Source organism: Fundulus heteroclitus, chromosome 7 (genome assembly GCF_011125445.2).
Source record: "Fundulus heteroclitus isolate FHET01 chromosome 7, MU-UCD_Fhet_4.1, whole genome shotgun sequence".
NCBI classification, from domain to species: domain Eukaryota; kingdom Metazoa; phylum Chordata; class Actinopteri; order Cyprinodontiformes; family Fundulidae; genus Fundulus; species Fundulus heteroclitus.
In genome coordinates, this window is record NC_046367.1 from 37,678,199 (window position 1) to 37,698,804 (window position 20,606).

A 20,606-nucleotide genomic window follows, 5' to 3' on the forward strand; every position below is an offset into this window, starting at 1 on the left:
CGTGGCAGCTAGTTATGCGACTATCCGAGAAGAAACAGCTGATCAGTCATGAGAGGTAAACTAAGTCAGAACTGATTCTACAAATGTGTTTCCATCTCCTCTTTAGCGCATTTAATGTTTTCTGAAAAAGTTAAAAAAAAGTTTTTTGCAAAATTTAGTGAGCTAATTCGAATTTTCTCCGATTCCTTCAACCCCCTTCTAGTGCTATACTTTGAATTGCGCATTAAAAAACGGATAAACAGGGAAAAAAAATAACCTACAATGGGGGCCTAGTCTCTACTGCAGGTAAGATGTTGCCGGCTCACAGCTTTCCAACAGAACCTCACTTGAATAATGCTGAAGTATCCTCCTGGCAACAATCAATCTGTTATTATTCACCTGGGGGGGGGGGGGGGGGAACGTGTTTGGTGTATGGCCTGGGTCTGCAACCTGCGGCAATAGAGGACCTCCTAATAAAAAAAGATTGGAAAGTACCAAGAGTTTTAAAGACAAAAAAAAATACATGCAACAAATTGAGGTTTTAGCTGTTTTGTTTATGTATTAAGTGCCATTCATTTTCCACAGCAACTATTCTTTTGATCCGTTTTTCTTGTCAATAGAAGACAACATATCTATCCTCATTTCTGTAAAAAAAAAAAAAAAACTAAAAATATAAATAATGATCCTTTAAAAATTACAATATATTTTTGCTAATAGATATCAAAAATTAGAAGTGGCCTTAATTTCCCCAAAAGATCGTGTAATATTTGTTTGCCAGGCTGAAGGCAAACATGGCTATCTGGAGTGGAAAGGTTGCAGACCCCCTGGTGTATGGCAACAAAACTAGCTGTGGCCCTCATCTCTCCCCCCCACCCTACCCTGCACCCAAAACCTCATCCTGGGGATTTCATTCATAACTCCATGGTCCGGATGAGGCGGTCCATTCAAAGTAAACAGCCATGCGGATCTACCGCCATTCATGGGCGACTTCAACCGGGTCGCAGTGATGGAGAGAGGCGAGACAAACGGGACCGAGCACGGTCCATATGATCTCAGCAGCAGGCGGCGGAGGAACCAACTGCGACCCGAAAGATGTGGCACGGATGGCGGAGGGTTACGTCATCGTCGGTAGGGGGGGTTGGGGGGGATGAGAGAGAGATTTAAAAAAAAAAAAAAAAAAAAAAAAAAAAAAAGGAGGACGCCTCATCACATCCCTGCGCTCCGTTTCAACCATAAATACCGATTATTAGAAAAAAAAAGACCCGCTGAAAAGCAAGTATCCATGCAGGCAGGCGGACTGGTCTGGTGTGACGTTTCTAGAATATGTCACAATAAAAAAAAAAAATAAATAAATAATAATAATAAACTAAACATAAAGGTTTGACATTATGCATAAAAACAACAATTGAAATGTTACAATGGCGCCGAATAAGCCGCAATGAAAGCTATCCGGACCCTTCATTAAAAGGGGGGCTTATTGTACACTGTCCAATGAATGAGCCCCCCCCCCCCCCTCTTTTTTTTTATGAGATAAAAAATAAATAAATAAATAAATAGGCATGTCAACACAATGGAGCGTGGACGGGCTTTTTTTTTTTTTTTTTTTAAAGCCTCAATACGTACCAACACTGCGCACATTTCATTAGCTAATGTTTTTAACGCAAATGGGCTAAAAAAAAAAAGAAAAAGGAAAAAAAGCAGTTAGCTAACAAGCAGGCTACGCGACAGTTACACGTTAAAACGCGTTTATTTATTTTTTATTCTGAATGAAAAAAGGAGAACACCGAAGCAGGCCCGTCGTTTACAGAAGTGTTACCCCCAATTTTATGTAGCATTAATAGCTGTTTTACCTTCAAGGTGGATAAAAGTGACAGAGCTAAGCTAGTTTGCTAACGTCAACTGACTGTTGGGGGAGAAAAAATATATATAAAAAATACATATAAAATGTTCTCGTTCTTACCGTCATAAACTGTTCCAGGGGCGTCCAGTTTTTAAGGAATTAAAGTGTTGCTGCGGGAGAAAATGGTTCGTGTATGGGGGGCGATGTAGCCCGGACATCCAAGATCAGTTGACCCAGTGCCGATGAAAGCCGAGCAGCAGCATCGTTATCCCCGCGCCGCCTCACGCACATCCATCCAGCAGAGCGGGGCCTCCTCCGGGCTCGACCGTGCGACTGGCTCGGCGACGACGACGACGGATAATCCACAAGACAGGAGCCCCTGCAGCAAGCATTGGCTAGACGCGGTACCTATCCAGTCATTTCAGGCCGTCGGGATGAGAAACGCAGCCCCAAAGCGAGCGAGACAAATTACATGCAATGTGCAGAGGAAAAAAAAAAAGAAGAAAAAAGAATAAGGTTGGAGTTAAAACGTGTCGGATCACAGAGGGAGAAAATGTTGCGTTCCTGACTTTTCCAGCATGAGCCTGCCCGTCTCTCTCTCTCTCTCTCTCTCTCTCTCTCTGCAGCTGCTCTATTGCCTTGCAGCAGCACAGCAACGAGCTGCGCAGCGACGTAATTGCGCAGGCGCAGAGCGCGCCGGGGCGTGGCCGTGCAGCGGGAGGCGCGGCGTTTGATTTCAAACGCACCGAAAGTAAAACCGACAAAATCTCAATATTATCATGATTATGGGAAGATATCATATAGGTAATACGTGTATGTAAATGAAAAAAAAAAATTAAAAACCTTCACTGATATGTTTAAAAAAAAAAACGACCTCAAAATCTTCTCTTTATCTTTGTTACCTGACAAATATGGACGTATACAAAGAAAATTGTAGTGACGTCACAATTTCTGGTGATTTGACTCGACAAAATGCTAAAGTTAAATTGTGTCATTGCTGAAATGTGTCCGTCTCTGTTAAGTGTTGATTTTAAATCCTTAAATACATATGTTATATGTATTTATACTTTTGTAGATTGGATTTGTATGCTTCCATTTGTTTTAATGCAAATGCCTGTTAATTTATTTATTTGTTTTCCTTTGCCTTGAACAAGTTAAGTTGATCTCCGGTATATAACTATTTTATTTCTCTTTTTTGTGAGAATGCAAAGTGGAGATTCTTGTTTGAACGTGTAGTGTCCTGATCAATAAAGTTGTTAAAAAAACGACAGAATCAAAACTTAATTGTTGAGATATGTGAGTCTCTTCGGCTGGCCCCTTATTCAGGGATCGTAACCTCAAGGCATTACAACTTAAGGACTTGTCCGAACCTTCTTGACGCAGCCTGGATTCGAACCCACGCCCTCCTGATTTAATTTTCTTTTCAACACCACGGTCTTTAGATCGTTTATGAAATGGCCGGGGGAAACTCTCATTCAGTTATGTTTTAAGGCAATAACATATGTTTTAACCCTTATCACCAATTCATAGCTTCTATATTTCTATAATAATAACATTTACAGCTACACACACAATCAGTGCAGGGTTTTTTATCAACGTCATCCCAAGAGTGGCCCTCCTTTTGCATCTCTCACACCAGTAAAGCACACATTTTCATTTTAACTTTACATAAGTTATGAGAGTCGAAAATGTTTTTTTTCCAATTAATAATTTACATATGTTATCAGAGTCAAAAATGTCTTTTTTCAATTAATAATAATTAGTTGTGAATTCTAAATTGTTAGAGGACTCACAAAGAGGATGTTCAGTGTATAACAGTCCAGTTTATGTTTGACCTGTGTTAAGTATTCCTGATTTAGAACTAGAGATGTTCAAAAGGGGTTCAGAATATTTTAAAAATAGTGACCTTGCCTTTTAACTCAGTGCCATCTCTGTAGCTACAAATCTAAACAGACACATTTAAAAAATTTTTTTACCAAGCTCAAACTGTGAAAAACAATCTCCCATAGATTGGAAAAGCAACCAAGTAACAGAAAATGTATTTGCATAGAACTAATTGTTGACTGTTTTGATTACTTTTATTATTATTATTATTATTATTATTATTATTATTATTATTATTATCTGAGTACTTTCTCAAGTGCATGACACCTTGGGTTGTAGAGCCACGTTACCCATCACCAAATCTGCCACTCCACAGAATATACTGTATTATATTTCATATTTACATCAAGCCTATACATTTATTATATACTCTTCTTCCTGTCGTTGGCTTTTGTGATTTAATATATACCATGAACGCTGCTCAGGGTGGCATTAGATTAAAGGCGGCACAAATACTCTGAGAAAAAAGGTGTTTGTGCCATAAAGGAATTTTCTACTGTTTATTGCACTTCTGGTCAGTGGAGGGTCCCACCGGATGACTGGGTTCCTTACCCTTTCTCTAAGGCTGAGCCCAACCACCCTCTGGAGGAAGCTTGTTTCGGCCACTTGTACCCGGGTTCTCGTCCTTTTGGTCATAATTCATACTTCATGACCAAAGGTGAGGGTTGCAACGCTGATGTACCAGTAAATCGATGACTTTGCTATTTTGGTATTTGACACAGACCAGTAGTCCCAGCATTACTGCAGACGAAGGCCCAATCGGTCTATCCATCTCTCATTCCATCCTATCATCACTGGTGGAGAAGACACCAAGATACTTAAACTCCTCGGCTTGAGGGAGAGGCTGACCCCGACCTCAGAGGGGGCAATCCACCTTTTACTCAATAAGAACCATGAGCTCTTATTTAAAAGATCATCAAATGCTGTAATTCTGTTAGTTAAATGATTTGTATTTGTAACAGTCTCTGTCCCTACAGTACAGGATGTACGATGTCAAAATAAATCAGTATTAGCTCCCAGTTGGCTCGTTTAAAAATAAAAACATTAACTTATTCCATTCATTTTATTAAAACTCCAGTCGGTGTTTTCAAAGGCCACCGTGAGGCCCAGTCACAGCACGCCAGTAAAGCTCTAGACTCGGTAATGTGGGTTGTACTGACCTCAAGTGGCATGAAAAGACAAGCTACATGTCCCAGTGCAGCGAACAATGGGGCTGTTGTTCACACCATACAATAAAGTACGCTGATGAAGCCGGGTGGCGAGAGCAAGACAATGAATCCAGTGTTGCTGATCTGCCGATGCCCAAGGCCACTTTGTACTCAGAGAAATGATAAAGTGAACATGACAGTTAAACATTATTGTTTCGGGTTTTACTGCTCTATTTGTATTTCTTCTCTCCCAGCATTTCATGCCACCACAGAACAATAATTTAGAGCATCAACATCAAACAATAAATAAAAAAAATTAAAAATAAAATGCGTCTGTAGTTGTTGTTTTTTTTCGTTGGAAAAGAAAATACTCGTACCACTTAATCTTTTTCACACTCCAACCACAAAACACAATGTAATTCATTGTGATTTTAAATTGTAGACCAACACAAAGTAGTTCAGTGGAAACAAAACTTTGTGGTTTTTTTTTTTTCAACTCTATTTACAAATATAAACCTGAAAGATGCAGCACGGATTTTGTTTCTGCCCTTTTGAGGGAATTCTTTGTAGACAAGTTTATTTGTACATTTCAGCAGCAAGGCGGTTCAAAGTGCTTTACATCAGGAAAACATAAAAACATCATAAACACATTGAAACAGTCACTGGTTGTGAGACCAGTAACAAACATTAAATTATATCAGGTGAAAACACCAATACACATCAAAATGGGTTGGTCAATGTTCCTGTTATTATGGGGCGAAAGCAGCTCTAAACAGGTGGGTTTTCAGTCTTGATTTAAAGGAACTCGGTGTTTCGGCTGATTTGCAGATTTGTGGAGCATAGGAACTAAATGCTGTTTCTCCATGTTTGGTTCTGGTTCTGGTTCTGCAGAGTACAACAGAACAGCAACAGGTCTTTAATGAATTTTGTTGCTAAGCTGTTCAGTGATTTATAAACTAACAGAAATGTTTTAAAGTCTACTCTATGAGATACAGAGAGCCGGTGTAAGGACTTTAAAACTGGGATGATGTGCTCTATCTTCCTGGTTTAAGTGAGACTGTGAGCAGCAGTGTTCTGGATCAGCTGCTTTTGTCTGATTGATTTTTTTGGGTAGACCTGTGAACACACTGTTGCAGTAATCAATGCAACTAAAGATAAACGCATGGATGAGTTTCTCTAGATCTCATTGGGACATCATTCCTGTTATCCTGGAGATGTTATTCAGGTGATAGAAGGCTGTTTTTATGTGTCCTTGAAGGTTCAGGTCTGAGGCCATCACTACACCCAGATTTCGGACCTGATCACTAGTTTGCAGATGAAATAACTGAAGCTGACTCTAGTATGTTCCTCTTTAGGTCCAAAGATAATAGCTTCAGTTTTGTTTCTGTACAGCTAGAGAATGCTTTTCCATATCCATGCAGTGATTTGGTCTAAGCATCCGTTCAGTGCATTGATGGGTTCAGAGTCACCTGGTGATGTCGTAATGTAGAGCTGAGTATCATCTACAGAGTTATGGTGACTAATCTTGTTTCTTGTTATAACCTCAGCTAGTGGGAGAATATAGAAATTGAATTGAAGGGGTCCCAGAATTGAACCTTGGGGTACTCCACATATGACTTATGACCACTCTGATGAGATGTTACCTATTGACACAAAGAAGTCCCCATTCTTTAGGTAGGATTTGAACCAATTGAGTGCTGTACCAGAGAATCTGACCCAGCTCTCCGGTCGCTTTAATAATATTTCACGGTCAACAGAGTCAAATGATGCGCTGAGGTGCAACAGAACCAGCACTGTGGTTCTTCCACAGTCTGTGTTTATATGGATGTCATTGAACTCTTTGATGAGGGCGGTCTCAGTACTGTGGTGAGTGTGGAAACCGGACTGAAAAACATGAAAGCGGTTGGTCATTGTAAGGAAGCTATTTAACTGTTGAAACAGCTTTTTCAACAATTTTCAATTCAATTCAATTAAATTTTATTTATATAGCGCCAATTCATGACACGTGTCATCTTAAGGCACTTTCCAAAGTCAAATTCAATCAGATCATACAGATTGGTCAAAAAAATGTCCTATCTAAGGAAACCCAGTAGATTGCATCAAGTCTTGACAAGCAGCATTTACAGGGACAGACTGCATTGTTAATGGCTTTGCAGCAATCCCTCATGCTGAGGAAGTATGAAGCGACATTACTGATATTGTTTCGTAGAACCACATCCCTAGGAACTAGTGTCAGTTGCAGTCCACTGCTCCACGAAAGGGATTTGTTAAATTCAGAGGACAAATTTCATTGCAATGTGTGTTCCGATGACAAATAAAGATAATTATTAATGCAGACAGCATGCAAGCTGTGAGAGACCCCAGTATATCCTGAAGCCACAGTCCCTACATTCTTCTAGCTAGATGCTCCTCATCAGGGATGCTCAACTCCAGTACTCAAGAGCAATTATCCTGCAACGTCCATCCCTTCTACAACGCACCTGAATCTGGCTCGTTACCAGGACTCTGCAGAGCTGAATGACCAAAAGCTGCATGAGGAGGCAACTGAGTCAGATGTGTTGGAGCAGGAATAAAGTTTCAGTATTGTAGCTTTTAACGACTGACTTGGATTTTATCTAAAAAAAAAAAAAAAACAGTCTGGATTTCCACCTCATTTGTCTTGACTCCAAAGGGTAGTGGGGTAAAAATATAATTTCTATCTGCAACCTAATTATGCGTTTCCGTATTTAGTTCAGTCTACGGGGAGATGGACAGAAGATGTAATTAAAACAGCTTATCTGAACCTTGTTAATATGCAGACAGATGACCTGGGGGAAATAAAAGTGCTGGATGATGAGGTCTGAGTCACAATGAGTCGCAGATTACAACTATCACTGAGCAGTTAGGTCGGGTCATGCAAAATCAGACATCCTTTGTGTGCGTTTTCTTTCTTTAGCCTGCAGGGAATATATAGATGTAGTGGTTTTTAATACAGTAGTGTAAAAAAAAAATCAAAATCAAAAATGATAAAACATGAGAATCCCAAGAATAGTGGCATTATTGTGATACCACAGATGTTTGAGTCTGGATAAAAATCCAACAGTTTTTTCCTCACTTTTAAAAAAGGTTTTCTTTGGCTGAATTCTGACGCCGTTAAAATGTTGCAACCACAGAAGAGCCTGTTTCACATTCTTTACCAGCCTTTAGTAACAACAAGTTGTTTTTTTTTCTGCAGTAGGCCGCACAGACGCATTCAGCAGAGGCTGTGAAGGTTAAGGTTTGCTCTTCATGTTGCACGGCTCTCCGTTTAAAGACCTTGGTTTCCACCGCTGCCAAAATGATCAAATATAAAAACTTTGATAAAGGCAAAAAATGGTAATTATTTTAGCACATAAAAAAACCCAGTTTTAATTTAATAGAATCTTTGCACACGTTAGAAGGAATGATCAACATGGCATCAAAAACTACTTTAACTTCTCTGAAATTAAATGGGCTGGAGATGCTGTAAGCAGCCGGATGTTTCTGTGTTCTTCACATGATTTAGCAAGTATGATAAATCATGAATACCTTAATACCCCTGCAGAATCTAGCAGCAACAGAAATTTAATATTCTAGGTAATGGATAACTTATGCTCTCTTTTATTGCAAATACCTGTTTTTTTTTTTTTCATTTGATGATAAAGAAAAATGTAATTTCCAGCCGGCAGATGGCGCCATTTATCGGAAACCTGCATTCCTATGCAATATGGAAACCGCTCAACAATTTGTGGTTTTAAACTGATCATAGATCAAAAATATAGTAAACCTTACAACCAGTTGCTCTTTCAGCACTGTTCCCTGACCTCATCTTGCACAATGATTTCCAGACTAAAATTGAGGGTTGCAGCTGTTTCCTGATCGCAAGTTTTTAACTTTGAAATGTTCAAAGGTCTTCCTGCAAAATATTTTTTTCCCAATCCCCTTAAGTATGAGTGTGTGTGCATGATTAATTTCCTGTTAGTCTCTACGTTGCCCTGTAATTCTGCCATCAAGCAGGCTGAAGGTAATATTCTACACAACAAATATTGCATCCTAAACAAGCCTTATTGATGTTTCACACATCAGTGTTGTGATTATATATTGTTCTTATGGCTACAAAGTAATCAATTTATGCAAACGAAAATGCATTTCTTGCAGCAAATCCAACCTTTATTCAATGTTCCATTCATTTATCATGGTGGACCCAAGTCTACTGATAATTTATTTTAAGAAAGTATACCTGCCCCTTTAACGTATCTAAATCGTTTAATGTGTTTTACTTGGATTCTTTTTACATAAATCAACGCAAAGTGGTGGATAATTAATTCTGAAGTGGGAGAAAAAGAACACAATTTTAAAACATTACTTTAAAAAAAATGCTTTAAGAAGACCTTTAACCTGATTGAAGTGAATGAATGCAGTGTAACCATCTGCCTTCAAAGGTCACATAATTAGTAAATGGAGTCCAAATGTGTCTGGAGTATAATCTCAGTTTAAATCCAGCTGCAAATGGAAATCCACCGAAAGATGGTCATCCACCTGAATTGTCAAGGAGAGCATCTTTAAAGTAGTTGAGAAGCTTCCTATTACTCTGGAGGAGCTGTGCAAATCCAGAGCTCAGGTGGTGGTAAGTTTGTTGACAAGGAAACTTAAAATCTGGTGTTTACAGAAGAGTGGAAAGAACCGTGCTGAAGTAAGAAGGCCTGGCTGCACTTTGCCACAAACCGTGGAGGGAACTCAGCAAACATGGAAGGTGCTCGCCTTAGATTAGACCAAAATGAAACCTTTTGGCCTGCATACAAAACCAACACTGAGCGTCCATCATCAGCCAAACATGGTGGTGGAAACATCCTGCGGTGGAGCTGGCCCAGGCAAAGTCAGAACGTAAATCCAAATCTAAGGCAGAGACACCGGAGCAGACCCAGAAACTCGCTGGAGGGATTATATATCACGTCTGACCTGAGAACACCGTAGGATTCCCCAGCATGAGCAGGAGGATGTCCCTGGAGAGAGGGATGTCTGGGTTTCTTTCCTGGACCTGTTGCCCCCACAAGCTGATCTTAGATTAGCAGAAAACAGTGGATGGATGGATGTTCTCATATGCTCTCCATCCAATCTGACCTAACTTCAGCTAATATGGAATAAAGAAGAGAGAAAAGATGGTTGGACAAAGTATCGAATTGGGGGCCGAATACATTCTTAAATGGAAAATGTATTTTTTTCTTCAACTTAACAATTGTTTTCTACTTTTTGTTGGTCTATCACATACCACCCCATTTAAACATGTAAAACATGTAAAAGGTGCTGACATTTGCGACGCACTCTGCATTCAACACACGTCACTACATGCAAATACAACATAGTGACTGTCGGCTTATTTCGGAACCAACCCCGTCTTTTCTGATGGGCGATCCACATTTATATATCGATTAACGATCCAATTCCATCCATGCAAAATCCAAATATCGATCCATTTCGTCATTTTTAAGACGCACCTTTATTTTGAAAATCACAAGGCATGAAACTAAAGGGAACAGGTTATGTACTATTATTTTAAATTTAGAAGAATGTTGTTTTTGATTTACATGCCTGTTGAGAAATAAAATGGTCGAATCACATTTGGGTTTTGTTGTGAGTTAATATCAATGTGAATAATAGCGTCAGATGGGCAGCTGATATCGCATATCGATCGGAAATCGTAACAGAATTTATGAAATCGGCATCATCAGCCAAACAAATCGATATATTGTATTGTGATAAAGCTGGTGCTTTACACCCCTTTTATTGTATAACAGTCACACAAGTCACTACATATCTGACACCCTGAAGTTTCCTGTTAATTTAAATTGTTTGTACTGTAAAGGAGCTATAAGTAAGATATTTACTGTAAAATCAACCTAAATCGTTTTCATCTGTCACCTGGGATGGCAGTAATATTCCATATAAACAATCATTCCTCTCTGTCAACAATTTATTATTCACGTTTTTCCCCTTTCAAACCTAGAGGTACAGTCCAGAACCACTTCAGTTCAGAGTGTAGCCCGTGTTTACTTCCTGGTTCCTCATATGAGAGTTCCCAGGGTTCCCAAAACAGAGCGCAGCATTTGGTATTTTATTTTCACAAAAAAGCAGCAGCCTGCGAACATGCAAGCAAATAAGAGAATCAGACCAGAAATAAAACAGAACATTATATATATCTGTCCTGTGGAACAGCAACAAACCTTTTAAAAACGGCATATTCGATTGTTATGATGGGCAAGCTGTTGTACCGTTTCGAGCCACAAGGTGTCAGTGTTACTTATAGCTCCTTTAATGACACAAACAATAAAACATAATGCAGACAGACGATGACATTTTTCTATTAGAGCCTTCTGCCTTCTGGTCACAGTTTTGTAGTTAAATATTAGACATTTCTGTCTTGAGTAAAAGCTCTTTTCATGCTTTCTCTTCTTTCAGCAGGGCGATGATGCCTTCTCGTCTGGAGGTGTACGGCGTGTGCTTCAGCTGGAGGACGTGAGCGGGAAACAGGTTCCCGCTGGGGGCGTACATCTCCTCTCCCTTCTGTCCCATCAGGGAGCGCAGCGTCTTGTTCCTGGACAGGATTTTATCGTAAAACTCCACGCCTCCTCTGGCGTACTCCCGAGACACTCCGGCGGCGCGCCGGTCTGCGCTGTAGTCGACCCACTGGCTGAGGGCATCGGAGGTGAGGAAATAAGAGACGGCGCCGATGCCCAGCGCCAGAACGTTCACCGCCCCACGCATCAGCGCGGGCCCGCCGTGCAGCCCGAACACCTGCTTCAGCACCACGCTGTACACCCACACCCCGCCCAGGCAGAACGGAGCCACGGCGGCCGTCATGAGGGGCCCGCCGGACTGTAAGCGGGCCACCTCCCGAGCGACGGCGAACTTCTGCGCCTCCAGGGAGAACACCAGCGCCTCCTTCAGAGCGCGGCCGGCCTCGCTGCTCCAGTCCACCGTTTTGCCGTTGATGAAGATGCTGCGGTTGGTTATTCCGTGCGGGTCGTCTGTGGTGCTGTTGAAGTTGGCCGGGAGGCCGATCTGGGCCCCGGCGGGAAGCCACGGGACCCCCGCGCCGACCGGGTGGAACCCGAAGGAGGCGAAGGCGGAGAATTTCTTGTCTGAGGAGACGCCAAAGTCCTTAAGCACCTACAAACGACGACAACACAGAAAAGGTTTATAAAACTAATCCATGCGTTTATTTTTAGTCGAATAGATTACTGCAACGGTGTTTTCACAGGTCTGCCTAAAAAGTGGATCAGACAGCTGCAGCTGATCCAGAACGCTGCTGCCCGCGTCCTCACTAAGACTAAGAAAGTAGAGCACATCACCCCAGTTCTAAAGTCCTTACACTGGCTCCCTGTATCTCAGAGAATAGACTTTAAAATCCTTCTGTTAGTCTATAAATCCCTAAATGGCTTAGCACCTAAATACATCACAGACTTGTTATCAGCGTATCAACCATCCAGACCACTCAGGTCTTCTGGCTCCAGCGTACTCTGCAGAACCAGAACCAGAACTAAACATGGAGAAGCAGCATTTAGTTCCTATGCTCCACTTATCTGGAACAAACTTCCAGAAAATTGTAAAGGTGCGGAAAGCCTGAGTTCCTTTAAATCAAGATTAAACTGTTCTAGTTAACTGAATCGCCACTTTTTTTTTTCTATCTACATTTTATTCCTACTTGCTTTTATTCTGTTTTATTTTGCTATATTTTAATCATGTAAAGCACTTTGCATTGTCTTTGTAGTGAATTGTGCTATACAAATAAATTTGCCTTGCCTTGCCTAATCAATGGAAATAATTAGGTAACACGATGAAACTCAGTTTTCCTGACATAGTTGGTAAATTGAATGTTAATTATCATTACTGAGAAAATAACACGGAAAAAAAAGACTATGTATAAAATGTCATTTCTTTGAATGGTATATGAATACTATCTTTAATGGAGGGACAAAGGGACTGAAGACAAGCGTCGCCACCTGCTGAAAGAGACTCTCCAGCTTTTCCGACAGCACCACTGGCTCTCCTTTATGCCAGGCCTGGTACAGCTGGCGGTAGGACGAGTCGGGGAAAACGTGGTAGAACATGTTGGCCGCGAAGACGCCTCCGCAGCTCGCGACGAGCAGCGGAGCCCGGTACTTCTGAAGAAGGACCGAGAACTTGAGCAAACGAGACGCCATGGCGTGGCTTTAATGTGGACGTTTGAGCCTGGGGCAGCAGCTTTCAGTACGTTACGCCTGTGAAGGAGAAACAAAATAAACTTCCATCAGCCTATACACACAAAAAATAATACATGGGGAAAAAATATTATGTACATTTTCTGGAGCTTTAGTTGTGACAATCATGATAATGTTTCTATTATATCCTAATGTTACACAGTTGTTTACCTGCTTCTCAATTAGAAGGACTTAAAGCCAACAGAGCAAATGTAACCCCTGGAAATACAAACATATTCTAACCCATGAATAAGATAACCAAAAGTAGAAACATCCCATCAAAGTGCTGTATAGTTTATTGTTATCATGCAAAATTTCAAATTTATCATGGCAACGATAAATTCTAAGTAGTGATGCAAACTTCGTTCCTTTCCTCCAGGGCAAACCTCCTTCTCTCTGGACGTCTCTCCACCTGTTCTATGCTCTCGCTGCCGATCACAATGTCATCTGCAAACATCACGGTCCATGGAGATTCCTGTCTAACCTCGTCCATCAACCCGTCTGTGACCGCAGCAAAAAAGAAGAAGCTCGGAGCCGATCTTTGATGCACTCCCACATCCACCCCTCTGTCTCCCCTATAGCACACCTCGCCACTGTCTAACAGTTCACACACATGTCATGCACCAATCTGACGTCTTTGCTACTCTAGACTACCCCAACAACTCCAAAAAAAGAACTGAAAAATCTTAAATATTTGGGCTGTGCATAAAAATCGATAAAAAGATTATTATTGATGTTTTTAAAAAACATTTAAAATCGATATTCTGGCTTTCAATAGCGATATACCTCCCAACCCCTAGAGGGCGGTATTACAGGGCACCATCACTGTTCACAGGGAGGAAGTGCAAGTGAGACAAATTTGCGGAATGGCCAACAGGATTTAAGAAGCGCCTTCGTCCCTAAAATCAAACGTTTGGACACATTTTTGGTTTCTGTGATGCGTTAAATGCTTTGAACCAAATGCACTTTATTTTCCTGTTAATATATGTGTTCAATAAATTTAATATAAATATAATATTTGGCTGGTTTTGTAGATTGAATGACTTTGAGCATTAATTTGAAAGTAATAAATATCTATATTGGACTCAACAGAGGGTAAAAATCAGTGGCGGCTGGCCCATAGGGGGCGCTCGGGCGCTGCCCTCCCTAGATGTGGAGGGGAAAAGTCAAAATATATATAGATTTTAAAAGTATTATTAATGTCAGTTTTTACTTAATAGTACGTGGCTACATGTAATAAGAATTATTAAAACACTTCTACTGATTGACTCTATCATTTAACAGTGCATTTCCACCAACAGACGTATCATTTCTCTTCTTCTACACTTTTGGGGCTGTGACTCAAGGAGCCCTACAAGTGCAGCGAAATAACCAATCGTATACTGTTGCTAGGGAAGATTTCTAAATATTTGGCCAATCAGCATCGCCAAAATAAATGGGTTTGGGGCTCCTGGAGAAGTAGCCCTAGCTGCACAGTGATAGGTGCACTTCACGCGTGACGTCACGAGCTACATCCGCGCTACATCCGGGTAACGGTGGTCGGCATAAACAGTACTGTTTTCGCTTACCAGCGTGACAAAACGGGTGAATTAGAGCGTACTTTTAGTTTATTTTTGGAATCTAAACAATGCCTACGACTTGTGCTCCTGGTTGCACACAGAGGCGTTCCAAATCGTCGGATGTACGTTTCTTTCGTTTAACGAAGGACAAAGAAAGAAGAAAGAAATGGATAATTTCAATGAAAAGGATGCAGGATGCCAATCGACTGTGGGAGCCATCATAACACGACAGAATTTGCAGTCTACACTTCATCTCCGGTAAATACAACTTAATTTTGCACTAGTCATTGTTCTACTTAAATCATTATGTAAATAAAAAATTAGGATACATATTTAAGTCAAGACGTAAACGTTTGTTTCGTAATAATATACGTACATGTACAATGTATGCAAACCATCTGGCATGAGTCTGTGAAAAGGATTAATAAGACAAAAATACCAAAATAATCCTTTGTGAACAATGTTTTTTTTATTAATTAAATGCTTATTGTGGAATCGTAGTAATTTTCCAACTTTAAATTTAAATGCATGTACTGGGTTAGGTAGGGAAATCTATTGGCCAGCCCCACCAAGATTTTGCTTCACCAGCCGCCACTGGTAAAAATGTGGAATAGCACCTCATGTCCATGGTTAAGTAGGATCTGTGATGCTGAGGGTCTGCTTCTCTTCCAATGGCCCTGGAAACCTTTTCAGAGCGCATAACACCGTTATGAACTCTTTGACGTTCCTGCTCAGTTTTAATATAAACCTGATGACCCCAACCAGAAAACTGAAAGTGGGCTGTCAGTCTGTTTTTTTTCACTGGAAACTGATCCAAAAATATATATATAACGCTATAGAAAGTATGACAGCAAAAAGGAGGTTGATTAAAGTCCTTTTGTCAAGGGTGTCAATATTAAAAGAACTCTGTACAAGGAAATATTACTATTATAATTTTATATCTTTAGGACGTAGCAATTGAAATCCTTAACTGATCAAAATAATTTTTTTTAATGGAATCCATAAGGGCTAGAGGTAGATTATTCGTATAATTTTACATTAATGCAGATTATTGAAAAAAATCCTTATCCAAACATTGAATACAATAATTTAGCGTTAAGTGTTAAAAGTGTTTAAGGTTTTTCAGCCATCCTGTAGTCAAAGGTCTTAAACAGCTGTAAAAGTGCTGATCTGTGGAACTAAAGGAGGTCAAATATTTAAAATCTCCAGAACTCAAACCGCCAGATAACATAGTTGGTGTCAGTAGAAAAAAAGAGAAAGAAAGAACTTTCTTTTTTTTTTTAAAGACATGACAGATGATGATGATGATGATCAGTAGGTGGCGTCCTAATCTGTAAAATCAGGTAAACAGTCTTGCACATAAAATTGAATTCGTGTTTGAATGAGGAAAAAAAATCTGTTTTTAAAAATCAGAGCATAAAATTATCGTGTTTTAGTAAACCCACGGTTGAGCCCCACGCGATCCCACTCTCAGCTGTGGAGACACCACAGAAAACTTCGGTGGAGGATTTGAAGTACTTGGTTTTTTAGGATGATTGCAGATATGCATTTGTGTTATGTGGTCGTTTCTCATTTTGTTTTGTATGTTTTATTATCTGGATCCAGTCTGACAAAAAGTTTCTATTTATCGTTTGTTGACATGTTCTAAATTTGTTCTCCTTTCTATTGAATCTCAGAGTGAATTTAGCTCAGAAACAGGATGCCTGGCTTTGGAACAACGTATCCGAACAAACTATGCTTAAGCTTTAAGCTAACACTGGGCGGCTTTGACCCAAAGGGTGCTATGCTAGGTCTGTAAATGCTAGATTAAAACACACCATTCAGACACAAACAGTCGTGAAACATCCCATAAAAGACAAACAATCAGCTGTCTTTACCTTCCTTTAGAGGAAAACACACACACATGGTCGATGATGCATCTTTTACAAGGACAGTTGCGTATCTCAAGACGCTGCCGGTGGTGACCGTAAAGCCATCCAACTGTCGTGATCACAGCGTTTTACGACAGGTTAACGACAGCAAGAGGACGGGGGGAAATTCGGGGTTTTCCAGACATTTATGTAAAAATTATGCCACAGAATACTTAGAAAAGAAGAAGTATATGAAAACAAAGGAAGAAGAAACAGATGCACGCGATGTAAACAGCAACAGAGATTTGTACAGATGTTAGAGGGCAGGAAGGTTTACTAATTAATAACTTAATACAGAGATTTAAAAATGAAATTCTTGCAGTAAATTGTTCCCGCAGTCACTATGTGCACATATTTGAATTTTTTTTTGATTAGACCAAAAAAAAAAAAAAAAGCCATTTATTTGGTTCATAAACCTGAAATGTCCTTCAAATTTCAGATCATCACCTTTGTAAATTCACATTAAGCATTTAAATGACAAAAAATATCCTAGTTTTAATGTTATAAATCTATGCCTTTAATCCAGGCAAGAATGTGGAGTATTTTGGTTTTGTAAATTTGGATAGTTTAGTGCCTCTAGAATCAATTGCAAACTTAACCTTCCTTTAGTTAACAAAATAGCTTTGAATAAACTATGAGTAATTTTATTTAAAAAAAACAATAACCACAGTCTAGGATATTTCATTTTTTGAAGGTTGAGGTCTCATGAGAGCATGCATGCACACAGGCCATATATGCTGTTCTCTGGATTCTATATTGTATTGCCCTTGAATGCATTATCACAAACTATATCATCTTCCACCAACTCTTGTTAATTCTTGTATTTCTAAATGTCGACTTCCTATGTGCAGTTTGGAACCTGCTGGTCCTCTGAAGCCGTTTGATGAAATGATTGGAAACACATGAGCACAAAGCACAGTAGGAGCAGAAATGACCTTGTCGACAGCATATTTACACATTATAGAAAGAATGGCTGTATTTCCATGCATATTATGTGTCTGGGTGTTTTAAAATGTACTTAGATTAATTTCACATTATTCACATTCTGTCATTCATGTCAGTAACAAGCATAATGGAACACGTAATGACAAAGTAATTGCAGAGGAGGAAATGCAGATGAGGCTATGCTCCTAAGATTGGTTTAATATTTTACTCCCACTTCTCTACATGGAGAAGTTGAATACATTCCAAAACTTGCAGTTTGCAAAGCGCAAATTAAGTCTCCGTTAGATTTGTTGCTTCATATTTTTGAATGTATTTATAAAAGGCTGAGTGAGCACTTTTTAACCGCCTACTGTATGTCTTCCTAAATAATGCATATATAATAAGGCATTTTTCATGGAACGACCACGTTCCCGAGTGTTTTTCTCTTGTCATCTGAGGCTTGCAGCAACCATTCAGAGTTCCTGCTGACCAACAACCTCGTAATTACCGAGGTTTATGGGAAGCACTTCTTTTAAGTGGTTACTAGCAGGTAGTGTGACTAACTTCTCAGCCACTCAGAAGGCAACGTACGTTAAAAAATTCAGACTTTAACTCCTGAGGCCATATGGATTCAAATGGCTTTCTCTAGTGTTTGTGGAGTGAAAAAATATTGTAAATATCTATGAAAGCATAAAGGTTTGTAACTAGATCTTGTACTCTATGAAGTATAGTAATATTCTGATGGTTTGATACGCATCTACTGCAAACAGCCCTAATGTATTAAGCTTCACAGTAAATTTCTCTCTGCATCATCTCAAAAAACATTTTTTTCAGGTCAAACAGAATTAGATATAAAAGCTCTAAAAATAATAAATGTATGTAAGCAGTTGGAACCAGATGTTAACATAAGTTCTATAAAAAACATGCTATGTTTTTCTTTCACCATCTAACATTAAATTAGACTGAAATATCTTCTGGTTCTGGTCTACTCTGCATAACTAGAACCGAACACGGAGAAGCAGCATTCGGCTTCTATGCTCCATAAACCTCCATAAAACTGCAAATACTGAGTTCCTCTAAATCAAGACTGAAAACCCGCCTGTTTAGAGTTGCTTTCAGCCCATAACAACAGGAACACTGATCAGCATGTGCCTCGATGTTTTCACTTGATGCAATCTAATGTTTGTTACTTGTATCACAGCCAATGACTGTTTCGATGTGTTTGTGATGTTTTTTTTTAATGTTTTCATGATGTAAAGCACTTTGAACTTCCTTGCTGCTCAAATGTGCTATACAAATAAACTTGACTTAAAACTTTGCTGCTTCAAGCTACACCAATGTAGCATCTTCAGACCTTTGTCTACCGTTTACATAGCTATAGATTCTGTATATATATATTGTCTGCACCATCAACCCCAAGTCAAATTCCTTGTAAGTGCAAACCTACTTGGCAGTAAACTTGATTCTGATTCTGTTATGATTCTGACCTGTCGGTATTTCTGCCTCTGCACTAAGTAATTGGGATGATCAGCTCCACCTGCTCCCATCTGCCACAGCCTACCAGCCTCATTCCATTCACCTAGTCTGCCTTTACCTACTGAGCTTCCACAGTAACCACACTCCTGCATTCTCACATAGTCCTTTATTCATGTGTTTTTTGCTACGTCACAAATAAAAGCCATTCTAGTCAATAGGGCATTTTCCACCAGCTCCATGGCGCTATGGCATAACAGAGAACGATCGTCCGTTGTCCGTCAGAAATAGGGATCGAGTCTGTTTAGTGTTGGATGACGGAGCGAAAGGCGTCAGTTTTTAAAAACCAGATGAGCCAGACATGAAGTCAGAAGCAGGAAGTGTAAAGAGGACCTGGTAATATTTCAAAATAAAAGAGAAGTAGTCAGTGTGAAGCCGGCTTTAGTGCCGGATTATTGAAAACAATTAGTGAGTAAATTTCCTGTGTTCCTCTTTGCCTTTCTGTTAAGTTTCCTAAGTTCTTGACTGGTTTATATATTTTTTAAATTTTCCTGTACTCGCCTTACCCTTGACTCGACCTGGACTGTTCTCACAACCACATAAGTCTGCAATCACGCCATGGATCCTGCCAGAGTGCACCTGTCTAGATCTGCTACAGAAAACCTGCTAGTATGGAGCTTCTTCCCAGGGTTGCCTGTGTGTCCATACAAATAATCAGCATTAGCCTGCACTACAGTTTTGTTATTTTCATAATAAAATAATAAACTCCATGTCTGGCTGATTATCGGGTTGTGTTTACTCTGACAGTTTCAGGTCAGTGAAAATTACCATTAACAATATTTGCTAAAACTGAATTAAGAGAGATAGTATTACTTTATTTATATTCAGAGGTTTGTATAGTCCAAAAGTACTATAATTTAAAACAAACAAGCCCCGATGATAATGTCATACTTTTGCAAGATTCTGATGGGTTAACTGACAACATTTGTGTTAAATGGAGGCACACTTGGATGCATTTAAGGGTAACATCTCACACTGTTGAGGAAACAGGTAATATTTCATACCTCATTCTCCCCAGTGAGTTTTTTTCCACCACTTTCCCTTCAGTGTGTTGTCATGTCCACAGCTGGTGTGACTGACATGACAACCCTGGTACGTTGACCGCTAGATTAAAGTCACATCAACTGTAGTTTTGTGTCAATTTTAAAAGGTTGACTTATTTTTCTGTCTCTGTTTCTTGCAAGCCATCTCCTAATCATTGTGGGTAGGATTTCCAGATGCAGCAGTGCCCCCCATCCCCCATACATCTCCCAAAAAATAAAAATCACTGTTGGGCGGTGCCTCCCACCCTTTGCCTGAAGCTGTTGCAGAGCTGCAGAGCTCCTTCAGTGAAAGACTGCTGCATCCTATACACACAAAGTAGCGCTATTGCAGATCCTTCCTCCTAGCAGCTCCTAGACTTTGTAACCATTACTGCTTCCAACAAACTCAACAAACTGTTCACATTCATGCTGTTTGTACAGTTTTCTCTCATTTTCTTTATTGATGATCTGTTGCTTTTTAAATGCATTATATACTTTTGAGACACCCTACTCAGTTGCTCATTTAACTTAGTCTGAATATGAGTTTTTCTATAACTGTATAATATGCGTTTA

General features: G+C 39.7%; 2 protein-coding genes across 3 annotated transcripts in view; both read right to left on the reverse strand.

The window, feature by feature from the left end:
• The window catches only part of ptpn4a (protein tyrosine phosphatase non-receptor type 4a), a 113,829-nt gene extending 111,379 nt beyond the window's left edge, over positions 1-2,450 (reverse strand). For both annotated transcript variants that reach the window (XM_036139585.1, XM_036139584.1), the window contains exon 1: positions 1,940-2,450. The gene's annotated coding sequence lies outside the window, so the exon portion shown is untranslated. The remainder of the gene's footprint in view (positions 1-1,939) is intronic.
• Positions 2,451-11,142: 8,692 nt separating this feature from the next.
• tmem177 (transmembrane protein 177) lies at positions 11,143-16,659 on the reverse strand. The gene is made up of 3 exons (XM_012876183.3): positions 16,522-16,659; positions 12,849-13,106; positions 11,143-12,015 (listed from the first exon to the last, which is right to left on the reverse strand). Exons 2-3 carry the CDS (start codon positions 13,047-13,049, stop codon positions 11,284-11,286), a joined length of 933 nt encoding a protein of 310 aa, XP_012731637.2. The 5' UTR covers positions 13,050-13,106; positions 16,522-16,659; the 3' UTR covers positions 11,143-11,283.
• Positions 16,660-20,606: the final 3,947 nt, after the last annotated feature.

Bases quoted from the DNA above. Each gene is read 5' to 3' on its own strand.
- tmem177 (XM_012876183.3), bottom strand. From the start codon at position 13,049: ATGGCGTCTCGTTTGCTCAAGTTCTCGGTCCTTCTTCAGAAGTACCGG. The intron at 12,016-12,848 runs GTGGCGACGCTT...CGTCGTTTGTAG, and splicing joins TGGAGAGTCTCTTTCAGCAG to GTGCTTAAGGACTTTGGCGT.